The sequence below is a fragment of the Rhinoderma darwinii genome, chromosome 3 (assembly GCF_050947455.1).
Source record: "Rhinoderma darwinii isolate aRhiDar2 chromosome 3, aRhiDar2.hap1, whole genome shotgun sequence".
Lineage (NCBI taxonomy): Eukaryota > Metazoa > Chordata > Amphibia > Anura > Rhinodermatidae > Rhinoderma > Rhinoderma darwinii.
The window spans coordinates 14,204,518-14,218,176 of record NC_134689.1 but is presented as its reverse complement, the minus strand read 5'-3'; the positions used below and the strand labels follow the sequence as shown (position 1 = coordinate 14,218,176).

Genomic DNA, 13,659 nt, shown 5'->3' with positions numbered 1-13,659 from the left:
TGGCAGCTGATTATGATCGGCAGACCTGTCCCTGCGTCAAGCTGCTTGCGGTCAGAGCATCATGATCTTGTTGACCGGTTCCCTTTAAAATGGTCTAATTGGCTTCCTAAGACCTTAGTCATTAATGAACACCACAAGACGTGTTCTCATGGCTTCTAACCTAATCTATAAGATGTAGGGTCCCAAGAGTAGACAATCCCTCAGACCAAACTTTTATTACTTCTTGGATGTGCATAATCCCATGTATCACATATAGAACAAAGTCGTAGTACGGTGAAATTCCTTTAAGTCCGGCATCCGGTAACTTTCTCAAAACCAGAATAAAAGAATGAGCAGAGACATCAAATTGGGAAAGTTCTCTGAAGCGACAGCATTTCATATTGCGCTTGTCCTTCGGAAAGTTCTCGATTTCTTACAAGTAGTTTTACTACGACCACTGATAATGCAGAAGAGTTGATAATCCGACACTTATGAGGTCCCATGGATGCCAGATTAAAGGAATTTTACGTTTTTTTTTGTTTTTTTTTTCGACCCTACATTTTTTATATTTGTCAGTCAGATTTGCGCTGGTGACTTCTCATTTACATCTGAAGGGGGAAGTTTTGTGATCTTGCTTCAACCACAATTTGTTTAGCTGTCACTGGAAACGCTTGCAGCACAGGATGAGGAAGTGACGGGGCTGCACCAAGCTTTAATTCAGGTCACACCATTTCACAGATATTGCAGCTACGTACTAACGGAAAAACATCCATTGTCTCCTGACGTGGACGCACCAGCTGCTTAAAAGTCTCGTCCCGTAATTGATGTAGACTTTCCTGACCGGTGAGGTAAGACTTGTACAAAGGTTTAGCCGGGAATAGGCTGAACTATATTCGCTTAATGGGGTCGTCTGGTGTAGAAAACCAATTTTCAAATGCTCTGTTAGGGAACGGGGAGTTAATAGATTGGAGGGTCTTCCATTCAGGACCCTGATCTATTGGCCGGATTGGTGAGCGGCTGCAAAGAAGCATCTCTTGCTCTGGAGGACCCGGCACACAGTGCATTACATGGATAGTTCATTGATTTCAACTTGCACTGTGTAATGCTGCATTTGACCTGTGGGGTTGCTGCAGGGAAATGTTAAACTTGATACCACATTCCCCAGCAGATTATAGCTACTCGGCGGGAGTCCCAGCAGCGGGACACCTTGTGATAAGGTTATCATTGCCAGATCCTTCTATCGCAGACAACCCCTTTAAATTTCTGGATTTGGCCTAGGGTTCTCAACCAATCATTTGACAGCAAACATGGACCTAGGCATGGTTTGTATGGATGGCCCTACATTAACACATCCTAACCAATTCAAAAGACCGTACAGGGTTTTACAACCACTTTGTAGGGGCATTCTGGGATTTTTCTGTTTTTCTATACATTGTCTCTTTTTGTTTGTAAAAAAAAAAAAAAAAGCACATTATAATGTACTTTGGTTAAAAATGGTGCACCATAAACCCTGCAGCCGTATGTTAATAATACAGCTATGGGGGATGTGCTGTCCAGTGTGATGCCAGGCTGACTGGACCTAGACCCTTGATCGCTGTGTCTTCAGCTCTAGTGTTGTATGTGGCCTGATTGTCTCATTAACAATTTAAAGGGGTCGTCTTTAACAAACCTAGTAGGCAATTCTAAGTTAATAGAAGGGGGTCCCCTATTTAGGACCCTCATATAGAAGTCAAAGCAGGGAGTAGTTACTAAGAGTTCCTTTTGCTGTGGAGGACCCCAACTACATTACGTGATCATTTATTTCAATGGGAACTGTGTAATGCCTTATTTCCCCTGTGGTGGTGCTGAAGAGGAATTAAATACTTGGATTCCCCTATAGATTACAGCTGATCACTGGAGGTCACAGCAGCGAGACACGCTGGCATCAGCTTATTGTTGGGGTACACTTTTGATAAAAATCATGCCTTAGAAGTGAAAGATTGGTAAAACGTACCATCTACACGCGATATAAATGTAGCAAGCCTACTATTGTCTCGTAATTTTTACAAAAAAATATTGGCTACATCAGTTTTTTTAGAAATTACCCCCTTTGAATGTGTCTCGGATTGTAGTAAAGATGATTCTAATTGTTTGTACTCTGTTCTCCAACAGACCAAATGGATTCAGTAATACAGTCTGGAGACTCCCAGCAAACGCTATTTGATGCAACAACCTCAGGTAATATTTAAAGGGCACCTGTCACTGTTTTTATGAATCACAATCAATGTTAGTTAATTATTTGTATTCAATTCATCAACTTTCCATACTGTTTTTAGTGAGTTGTTTAGCTGATTGCTTGAAAATTAGGGGGCAAACAAGTCCAGGGGGTGTGCCTATCTGTGGCAAAGTCTATGGGGCGGAGCTTGTATACGTGGTCAGAGAAGGGTTTGAGCGATCCTATTTAATGAAATATGTATCCGAAAAGGGTTGGAGAGTGTAGGAGGCTCTAATGAAAATTAATGAGACACCAGTTTTAAAGGAATATTTGCCATTTTCAGCAGGACATACAATTTGAGTTTCCTATAAAGAAATCCAAAATCCAGAGTGGCTGCTGGGCAACACCAGTTCTCTCCCTGGAGTCGGGCCTGGAAATGAAGGAGTATAACCTCCAACCCTTCTACTAGATGGGAGTGACACCTTCTGATCGCCACAAGAGCATGGAGACCTGTATTGTCCCTCGTGGGCTGTTGTTGGCAGAGCGGGGGGTTGCGTGTAATGTAGGACGGAGCTGAATTGCATAGGGCTTTGTAGGTTAGAGTGAGGATTTTGTATTGGATTTTTTTGGTTGATGAGTAGCCAGAGGAGGGACTGACAGAGGAGTGTGGCATTGCAGGAACGAGAGGAGAGATAGATGAGTCGTACGGCAGAGTTATGGATAGATTAGAGAGGTCTTTGTCTGCTTAATGGCAGGACACAAAGGAGGGTCTTGTTGTAGTCTAGCCGGGGTATTATAAGTGTATGTACTAGCATTTGGTAGTCTTCTGTGTGAGCTATGAAATGTTTTTGAGTTGGAGACAGCCGGAGGTGGTCAGGGTGCAGTTGTGAGCAGTACCATAAGGATCGTCATTGTAGGAAGTTCGACTGGGCCAAAGGGTAAGGGTGCTGGCCTCGGACCGCACAGGCTGTCTCAGCAGACTCCGGGCAGCAACAGGACATTGTATGCGACACCGAACAGAACGTCCAACATCAGGACCTTCTATGGATCGGGGACCTAAAGTGGCAGCCTGTTGTGATTCGGGGCGAGCAATGGAGAAAAGCCAGGGGCAGCTAGTAAAGGCTTTTTTTTGTCTGATCTGGGGTGTTCATGTGGGGGGGGGGGGATGTTGCATTCAACACCTCGCCATGGGGTCCCTCACTCTATAGTTACGCCCTTGAATGTGAGTCAAATGTTACCCTAGGCAATACACCTGACGAGAGCGGGATATTAGGGTATTTTTGGGTGTGGTGCAAAGCCTTTAAAAAAATAAGTAAATGGAGGAACTTCTCTGTCTTAGCGACTATGTACACGTTTACCTCATGAGATAAAACCGCTAATAATAACCAGCACAGCCATAACCAATAATGTTGTCTCATGGCCTGGATGTATAGATTATTATTATAGTGACTTGCCTATATCTACCTTGATCGACGCATATTGGCCACCATGTAAACACCATTATTAAAATGGTACCTGTGTGCAGGCGAAGCGCGAAAGATTCTACAGACCAGCTCGGAGAATGACACAAAGCTTCAGGGACTGAAGACGGTATGTTGTGTATTTTATGTACGTTTATGTATATTACTCTATATTCAGCAATTTCATCAATTTTTACTTGACACTATAGAGCGCTCTGTCAAACAAAGTTCTACGACTAGGAGGCGCAAACTGAAGACAGATTTATAAGTGCTCATTGACCTTTATACTATCTGTATAAGCCTGTATTCAGGTTGCTCCCCCTAGTGGCAGCCTTGTCCTGCAGAAATGTATGTATTTAACCCATTTAAGACCAAGAACTGCATATGTACGTCATAGAGGGAGGAAGGTTGTATGGAGCGGGCTTACTGGCTCCATACGCTGCGGGGGTCAGCTGTATTTTAAAGCTGACACTCTGCTTTAATTGCCCGGGTCAGATATAACTCCGATCCCGGCCATTTAACCACTTAGATGACGCCGAATGCCGTAGGAAAAAAAATTCACAATGCCGGGTATTGCACTTTTTTTGGTCCCCCCAAAAAATAAAATAAAAAGTGATCAATCAATATGTAACCGAAAATGCTACCAATAAAAACTACAGCTTGCTTCACGAAAAACAAGCCCTCACATTGCTCCATTGACGGAAAAATAAAAAGTTCTTAGTCTCAAAATATGTCAATACAGAACAATTTTTTGAAAAAAAAGCTGTTCTTTTGTAAAAGTAGTAAAACATAAAAATAACTATCTCAATTTGGTATTGCTGTAATCTTATTGACCCACAAAATAAAGTTAAACTGTTATTTTTACCAAATGGCGAACAGCGTAAAAACGAAACCCAAAAAATAATGGGGATATTACGGGTTTTTTTTCCATTCCACCCCACAAAATATTTGTTTTTACGTTTCCCAGTACATTATATGGTACATTCATTGGTGCTATTAAAAACCTACAACTCGCCCCAAAAAAAAATAAAAAAAGGCTAGATCAATAGAAAAATAAAAAAGTTATGGCTCTTGGGAGGCTGAGAAGTCACAAGCCATGTGCTAATTTCAGACTCATTTAATCAGTACAAGATGTAGAATTGGGACAATGGAAATTTTAGGAAATGAAATGTAAATGTATTCATAACAATTTGTCCGGAATATAATTAAAAAGTGATCGACCTTTCATGGTCTCACAATGGCCGGGAATGAAAACGCAATATCTTCAATGTGACCTTCTGTCATAGCCAGACGCTTCAAACTTTTTCTCTGGGTGCGGCAAATTGCGTAAATTTTTTGGGATGCGTGACTTGTAAGATAGAGACGCCCCCCAACTGAAGATCGCACTGCCCATTGACTTGTATTGACTTTCTTCCGTTTTCTTATATCCGATTCACACGTTTCTATTCTACTCCTCAGTTTCTTATGGACTGGATCAACAATGAGTTAAAGCAGGAACATATCGTGGTGAAGAGCTTGGATGAGGATCTCTTTGATGGTTTGATTCTTCATCACCTTTTACGTAAGATATTTTTACCCCGTCTCATTGTCTGCCAGCACTCAAGCTGTTGATAGAGATTAAAGGAAGGACTTGGCTGAGATCTCCAGGTTGTTTACCATGTAGAATCCTAAGAACGCTCGCCATGTACGAAATACGCTCTACATTCCGCTTTTCTACATTTGTAGTTTTAACTTTCTATCTGGCGCATGTAAGATGGTATTTTTGAGATTTCACCCCCCCCCCCACTTTTATATAACAGTCACCGACTTATTCTTCAACGCTAGACCCAGGTTGTCCCCCATAGGTTGTCCCAGGTTGTCTCACATGGTGGCCAATTTCATAGGAAGCCTATTAACCCATCAGGATGTTTTTTGGAGCGTGGGATGAAAAGTACCTCAATTGAGACCCTAGATCTCCCAAACAGTTGGGTTCCCAATGGTCGAACCCCCACTGATTGGAAATTGTATAGTATTTAATCTGGATAGGCCATACACGTCTTTGTTTGGTGCACCCCTTTAAAAGCTAATATGATATGCTTGCACCCAACAGACCCATACACAGGAAGGACATTTTATGCATCTATCAATATTAAAAATATTATATGTGGTCATTTCCCGCTAAAAAAAGGCTGCAAACACAATGTGGCAACTCCTCTAATAGCTAAAACAGTGGCCATATTGGTTGTCACTAACATGTATAACTAAGAAATTGTTGAATATAGTTTTTAATAACTTTACGAAGTTGAATGTCTTAAAGGGGATTTCCAGGACTAGAAATAGAGGTGTTTTTTTTTTTTTTTATAAACGGAGCCACTCTTGTCTATAGGCTGTGTCTGGTAAAATGTGGCCCCTAGCTGATATAAAGGGCTACACAGAAAGTCAACTTTCCCCAATTTTTTCAAATTTTTTTTTTTTATACAGAATCTCAAGTAGATGAAGCATATGGGAAATCTGACAATCTACTGTATATATGCTTTACCTTGACAGAAAAAATTGCAAACATCACAATAGAAGTGGAAGAAATCACATTATCCACTGTTAACCAGAGACGGAAGCTGGGAGTGATACTGGAAGCTGTGTCCTCATGTCTGCAGCTGGAGGAAAGCGAGCTAAAATGGGACGTCAACTGTAGGTACCAGTTACTATGGATTTTCAGAGTATTAAACAGGGTCTGTGTCTCAGCGGGTACATTTGTCCTTTAAAAAAATCTTATGTCTTGCCATTGTTTTCATGGTGTTATGTCCCAGGCCACCAGTAATATTGATTTGTATTGAATTGCACATAGGAGGAGAAGTTAGCTACTTCCTCCCTCACTGATATCCGCATTGAGCTGCACTTTGAAGCATTCCTTGTTTTTTTGAATTGCTAAAAAAATGGTTTAAAGGCTCTTATGTATTCTGGCTCAATTAGAATAGTAAATCTGCCCCTGTCCCGGACCCTCCCCTCCGATTAGACGTCCCCCTAGTTCAGTCTTTCCCTAGATCTATATAAAAACTCACTGTTCTTTCGTCATCTCTTATCCACAGGAGGCCCGCCCCCCGATCCCCTCAGGCTGCCACATCAGACCTGGTCTGTCCCGCGGCGTATACAAAGTCTTGACACCAGGCAGCGTTCTGCTTGCATTGTCCTGACGGCGGCACAAACAGCCTGAGGGGATCTGGGGTGGGCCCTATGTGGGCCCCATTCCCCTCTGATTGCAACCCCTGTGAACGTGATTGTTACGCCACTGTATCTACGCCTCGTCACACGAGGGCGAGGGCTAGATTACATTGTTGAACATGTTGGACTTGCGTTGCACAACTTTTTTATTCCCCCCCCCTCCCCCCCAGGAAGTTAGTGGAAACCCTGTGGATGTAGCCCAACTCATTACAGGAATATTTTGTGCATCTCAATGGATTTCTTTCTATGAACAGTACTGAATTTTCATCTCAGGACTCCTTAGATTCCGCCCATCTATCTTCTAAATTTTTGGATTTTTTTGAAAAAAGGAGTTTTAAAGAAGTGCATGTTGTGTCTTAGCAAAGTGCTCCAGTTTTCTTGGGAAATTGCATTGGAAGTTGAGCCGAGAAATGGTTATAATATGTTATTACGGAGGTAGAACTGTTTGTTCTTTCCTTGAATATCGAACGGCTAAAAGCAGTAAATGGACGAGAAGTATCAAATGGAAATTTTTCCGGCCTTGTCACAACGAGATCCTCAATTCTCCATTTACAGAACTAAAAAGCCTCACTGCAGTAATAATATTTAATATGAACTCGCAGTATATTGGATTCCAGCAGATGCCCACGTAAACGCACGTTAATTGCTGGCGCACAAATGGCGAGTCGGCCCCTGCCAGAAAAAATAGTACATTAAAGCGATATCGGAAATAAACAGAGACCAGGAGATGAAATCCTGTATATAGCTTGGGTTTTATAACATACATTGGCAGATGCTCAAGTAAATAACATGCTGACTCCCACCGGGGTCCGACGCTTACACAATTTCTAATTAAAGGGTCTCTAAGGTTTTAGACTTTACTGTTTATTGTATTGAACCCGAAGTGTTAAATATTTTTGCAATTTACTTTATTTAAAAATTCAGTCCCAAACCTGAGAACTTGGAGATCAGCCCTATATGGGCAACCCGTCCTGAAGAAGCACACCTATACAGCTGCCCCTACATAGAATCCCCATACATTGATGTGTACGTTTGCTACGTGTATACAGCTGCCCACATCAATGTACGTAACTCGTCTATAGATGGGCGAAGGGCGTACACGTCTGTTTTAGTAAATACCTGTATTTCCCATGAAATAACAATTCTACAGCATATTTTCTTGGAACTCTGCTTCGTGCCGTTCCTCTGTTATTCCTCCTAGAAATTTCTAAAAGAATTGAAAACTGGGTGCTACCGGTTGGGGGTGTGTCCCTACTAGGGATGCATGATGCATCAAAACTTTGATACTGTTTCGATACCGTTAATTGATGTATTTCGATACTAAGCTGTGTGGCCGCACAGCTCAGCATTGTAACACATGAATGTATGAGAGCGCGGCTGTGGTTGTGTGATAGTCATTGCCCTGCTCCTGAGTCCTGACAAGTGTGCGCAGTCAGCATGAGGTGATGCGACCAGCGCTGCACTAATGAGCGGCGGCACTGAAGACAAAACATGGCGGGCGCACTACAAAACACCCCCATGTTCTGTCTTCAGTGCTGCTGCAGCCGCTCATTAGTGCAGCGCCGGCCGCATCACCTCGAGCTGATCGAGGTCGCACTTGTTGTCAGGATCGGGGCAATGACTGTAGCCCCGCTCTAACGGCAGAGAGGAGAGAAACCTCTCATCTCCTACCATTATTCCCCTGAATGCTGCGATCAAAACGGACTGCAGAATTCAAGGGGTAAATGAGAAGGTGAGATGCCCCTTGAATTGCGTCACAGGGAATCCCTGTGACGCTTCTCTTTGACGCGATTGAGGGACATACCATATATGGGCAGACAGCCCAGGGTCCATTGAAGGACCCCAGGGCTGTCTGACCATATTTCCTGTTGTTAGGGCATACTTGGGTATGTCCTAACAACTTCCTGTGTACTATCAGTATACAGGCTAATGTACTGTAATATAGCTATATATCAGTACATTAAAGTTTAAAAATAAAAAAGTTAAAAAACGAAAGTAATGTTAAATAAAAAAAAAATACACATACACATTTTTTACAATAAACATTAAAATAAGTCTCAATACATAAAATATTCACATATTCGGTATTGGCGCGGCCGTAATAACCCGCACAACATTTTTTTTTGCGTCATTTATGATGTGTACGCTATAAAAAAATAAAATAAAAACGTCTTTCTTTCACATATTAATGTGAGATGCGAGGTGTGATGAATTTAACCTCCATGTGCCTCACATTAATAGTAATTAACCCCATCATGTACCTCACACATTAACCCAATGTTGTCCATTATGACTGAGAAACATGATGGGGTTAATTACTATTAGCGTGAGGCACATTCAAACTTCATCACACCTCGCGCCTCACCTCAGAAAATGGAAGAGCTTATTTTTTTTTATTACTGTTGGCAAAGGATCGAAAATCGAAATGCTACACGAGGTATCAGTAGCGAAGTCCAAATTCTGGTATCGTGACAACCCTAGTCCCTCCACCGACTGACATTGTCCAATCAGTGCTGACAGAGTGAGACTGTGTAGGGACACGCCTCTTTGACAAGGAGAATGGACACACCCAGTTGTCAACTTATTCATGCATTTCTAGGAGGAATAACAGAGGAACGGCACCACGCAGAGTTCTGAGAAAAGATGTTCCAGAATTGTTATTTCATGGGGAATACAAGTATTTACTAAAACAGACGTGTCAGGAGAGGCGACCGTTCTATAGAGCGAGGTTTAGGTTCCTCGTCTTCTTACAGTAATAGGTGCAGACCTATATATAAAAGTTGTAGAGGGAGATGTAGTGAGGACGGCTGGACAGAACATGCTGTGAAATGTCTTCTGTCAAATCCAGACGAGCAGAAATGAACATGTAACTGCGGAAAGACGGATGAAAGATGAATCGAAATCCAGATCAACAGATGGCTCACTTCACCCAGTAATGTGAACGCTGAGCCGTCACGTCACACCGAGCGGAAAAAAGAGCGAGGATATTATACAATGGAACTTCAGATAATTATAGTTTCCCTGACAACCGCGCAGTCTCTACGTCAGGCCCAGAGCGAATTTCAACTCAAAAATATTGTGAAAGAAAGACAAAAATATCATCCATATAGCTAAACAAATGCCGGGACATTATACAAATCACTCCTCCCTCCCTCTCACTCAGAGGCGTAACGTAAAGCTCGAGTCCCAATGCAAAATCGGTAACTGGCCCCCCAACGATCACACGTCATTTAGGGTATGTTCACACAGGGCGGATACGCTGTGTAAATGCATCCGCCCTGAATGCCGCAGGGAATTCCTGCCGAAAAACCGCAATTTCTATACTTACCCGTAGCCACGGCGACGCGTTCCTCTGATGTTCTGCAGCCCGGCCTCCTGGGATGACGTTTCATCCCATGTGACCGCCACAGCCTGTGATTGGCAGCAGTGGCCACATGGGATGAAACGTCATCCCTGGAGGCCGGGCTTGACGCAGAAGCAGAGAGTTCTGGGTAAGTATAATTTTTTTATTTTTTTTTCCTGAGTTGTGATTTTTGCAGCGGAAAAATCGCAACATCTGCTATTTGTAGCGGGTTCTACCTCCCGTTGAATTCAATGGGGAAAACCCACAACAGAAAGTGGCGATTACGCATATACAATTTACATTGTCAAATTTAAAAAAACGCACCGCAGGTCAATTTATGAACGGTTTTTGGCATATTTTTTACACATCCACTCTGCTGCTACTGTATTACACTGGGGATTTTTCGTAATGAAATACGTTGCGGAAAATCAGCAGTATTTACGCTAAGTGTGAACCCGGCCTTCTAGTACCAGTACATTCTGTGTAGTTTAATTTCTTAATATATATTTATAGCGATCTGAGCTTTGTTTTCCTGATACAGAGTTCTAAATACCCTGCATATAGTTAAAAGATAACATGCTACTACCTGCAGCCACCACTAGAGGGAGCTTAAGAGCTTATTGCATACTCTTATACATTGAACTCAATAATAACACCGTATAATGTAAGCTCCCCCTAGTGGTGGCTGCAGGCAGTGGAATGTTATCTTTTAACTCTATGTTGAGGATTTGGAGCTCAGAAAAACAAAGCTCAGACTGCTATACAGATATATTAAGAAATTAATCAGCACGGAGTTGTGGACCTAAAAATTATATAAGGTGGAGAATCACTCTAAGCCGAACAGGTGATCTCTATGGGACAATGGTTGCTAGGCACACAAATCTTAACAACGAAAGACTTGGTTGTCTCTAGCAACCAGCCTGTCTCCGATTGTCCAGGACTTCAGATCAAGGATGAATTGGCAGCACTCATACCACTTACTGCTATATAAAAAACAGCAGTGATAGTGGAAAAACCCTTTAAACTTCCCGTCATATAGAATTTTTTAAATGTCTTGTCCACTATGATAAATACAGTATATAAGCTTCACCACTAGATCATGTACTATGAGACGGTCATCAGAGATGAGACAAGGAAGGGAAGGCAGACAATGACACCATTACTGAATAGATAGCGCTGCTAACACAACCTTACGATACTTTATAGATTTTTCCTTAAATATGACGTATCACCTCTCCTGACGTCTATTTTTTAAGAAAATTGTAATTCCCATTAAATAACTGGAACATATTTTCTTTTAACTCTGCGTTGTGCCGTTCCTCTGTTGTTCCTCCTAGAAATTCATGAATAAATTGACCACTAGGTGTTACCATTCTCTTTGTCGAAGGGGCGTGTCCCTGCACTGTCTCACTCCATCAGCACTGATTGGTCAGTGTCAGTCTGTGTAAGGACACACCCCTAACTAGTAACACCCAATTGTCAATTTATTCAGAAATTTCTAGGAGGAATAACAGAGGAACGGCACAATGTAGAGTTCTAAAAAGAGATGTTCCCCAATTGTTATTTCATGGGGAATACAAGTATTTACTAAAACAGACATTTCATAAGAGGCGACAGGTCTCCTTTAAGATGTGCCTTTCTTTTGCAACAAGACATAGAAATTTTAGACCATGTGATCTACAGATCTTTCTTCCAAACAGTGATCCACAGCAAGGACCTTCTTGCCACACTACATCTGCTTGTTGCCCTCGCCCGTCATTTTCAGCCTGGTCTACATCTTCCTCCCAATGTGTCTGTAGAAGTGATTGTTATGGAGGTAAGATGGATTACTTTACTCCTTTTCTACCATACTAGATCATTTCAACTCCGTACCTACCATAGAGGCAATTACGCTACTGCTACGGGGCCTATAATGAGTGGGGAGTGAATTGATCCTGTTTCTTTCCTTTATATGATCATTGGGTGAATTTATACAATTCCCTTTACCTGCAGCCGCCACTAGGGGGAGCTGATTGCATACAAGTTCATGCAGCTGCCAATGAGTTCAATAAAAGTTTTGTACCTGCAGTTAGCTCCACCTAGTGGTAGCTTCAGTTTTTAACTCTTGTTTTTTAACTTCTCTATTCTAGAATATAAATATATATGCATATGTATGTGCGTGTGTATATATGTATATGTATATATTTGTGTGTGTGTGCATAGATGTGTGTGTGTGTGTGTGTGCATAGATGTATGTATGTGTGTGTGTGCATAGATGTGTGTGTGTGCATGTATGTATGTATGTATATATGTGTGTGCATAGATGTATGTGTATATATATTTATGTGTATGTGTGTGTGCATATGTATGTATGTGTGTATATATGTATATTTATATATGTGTGTGTGTGTGTGTATATATATATATATATATATATATATATATATATATATATATATATATATATATAGTGAGTGGGCCCACGACTTTGGTTGCAGGGATTGTACAGGATTAGAAAAATATAGCTGCTTTCTTCAAGAAATGGTGCCACACCTCTCCATGGGTTGTGTCTGGTATTGCAGCTCAGCATTAATAAAGTAAATACGGTTGGGCTGCATTATCCTACACAAGTTGTGTACAGGTGTGGTAATGTTTTTGGAAGAAAGCAGCCATGTTTTTTTTAAACAGTTGAAACAGTGAGTTGTTTTTTTCCAGAAATAGCGCAGCACAGCGAGCTCACTTTACCGTACTCCCCACCACCTCCTCATTTAGTCGCCGAGAGGGCAATGAAACCAAGAGAAGGTAGGACGGGGGTCAGGGGACTCCGTGCTAGGGAGAGGTGTGATACCCAGAGGTGAGACCCGCATCTATCCGACATTTATGGCATATCCTGTGCATGTGCCATAAATGTCCGAGATGAGAATATCCCTTTAAATTTGTTTAGTTAAAAACATTCAGAACTTGTGTTGTTTAGGAAATTACACCAAGCTTATTTTTCCACGATAGTTAACCAATCCTTTAAAGGTCATGTTTTAGGAAGGATTCTGCGTGTCACTGGCGACAGCGTTTTCTTCCTGTGCCAATTAAATTTGACATTTTCTTTGGCTGAATGGTCTGATGTTTTCTGTCCATTATCATAGCCAACAAAAACCGGGGTGAAGACTGAAAAAGCTATTGAATTTGTAACTAGAAGCAGGTGAGAATATCTATCCTATCTATCTATCCTATCTATCTATCCTATCTATCTATCCTATCTATCTATCTATCTATCCTATCTATCTATCTATCTATCTATCTATCTATCTATCTATCTATCTATCTATCTATCTATCTATCTATCTATCTATCTATCTATCTATCTATCTATCTATCTATCTATCTATCTATCTATCTATGCCATATCTATGCCATATCTATCTATCTATCTATGCCATATCTATGCCATATCTATGCCATATCTATCTATCTATCTATCTATCTATCTATCTATCTATCTATCTATCTAT

The 13,659-nt window shown here is 41.4% G+C and overlaps 1 protein-coding gene across 1 annotated transcript in view; it reads left to right on the top strand.

The window, feature by feature from the left end:
- The first annotated feature begins 710 nt into the window (after positions 1-710).
- PARVG (parvin gamma) overlaps positions 711-13,659 on the top strand; it is a 28,141-nt gene continuing 15,192 nt past the window's right edge. The window contains exons 1-7 of the mRNA XM_075859822.1: positions 711-827; positions 2,131-2,196; positions 3,699-3,763; positions 5,092-5,194; positions 6,160-6,300; positions 11,875-11,990; positions 13,294-13,349. Of these exons, the coding sequence (XP_075715937.1) occupies positions 2,136-2,196; positions 3,699-3,763; positions 5,092-5,194; positions 6,160-6,300; positions 11,875-11,990; positions 13,294-13,349 (542 nt within the window). The 5' untranslated portion in view covers positions 711-827; positions 2,131-2,135. The remainder of the gene's footprint in view (positions 828-2,130; positions 2,197-3,698; positions 3,764-5,091; positions 5,195-6,159; positions 6,301-11,874; positions 11,991-13,293; positions 13,350-13,659) is intronic.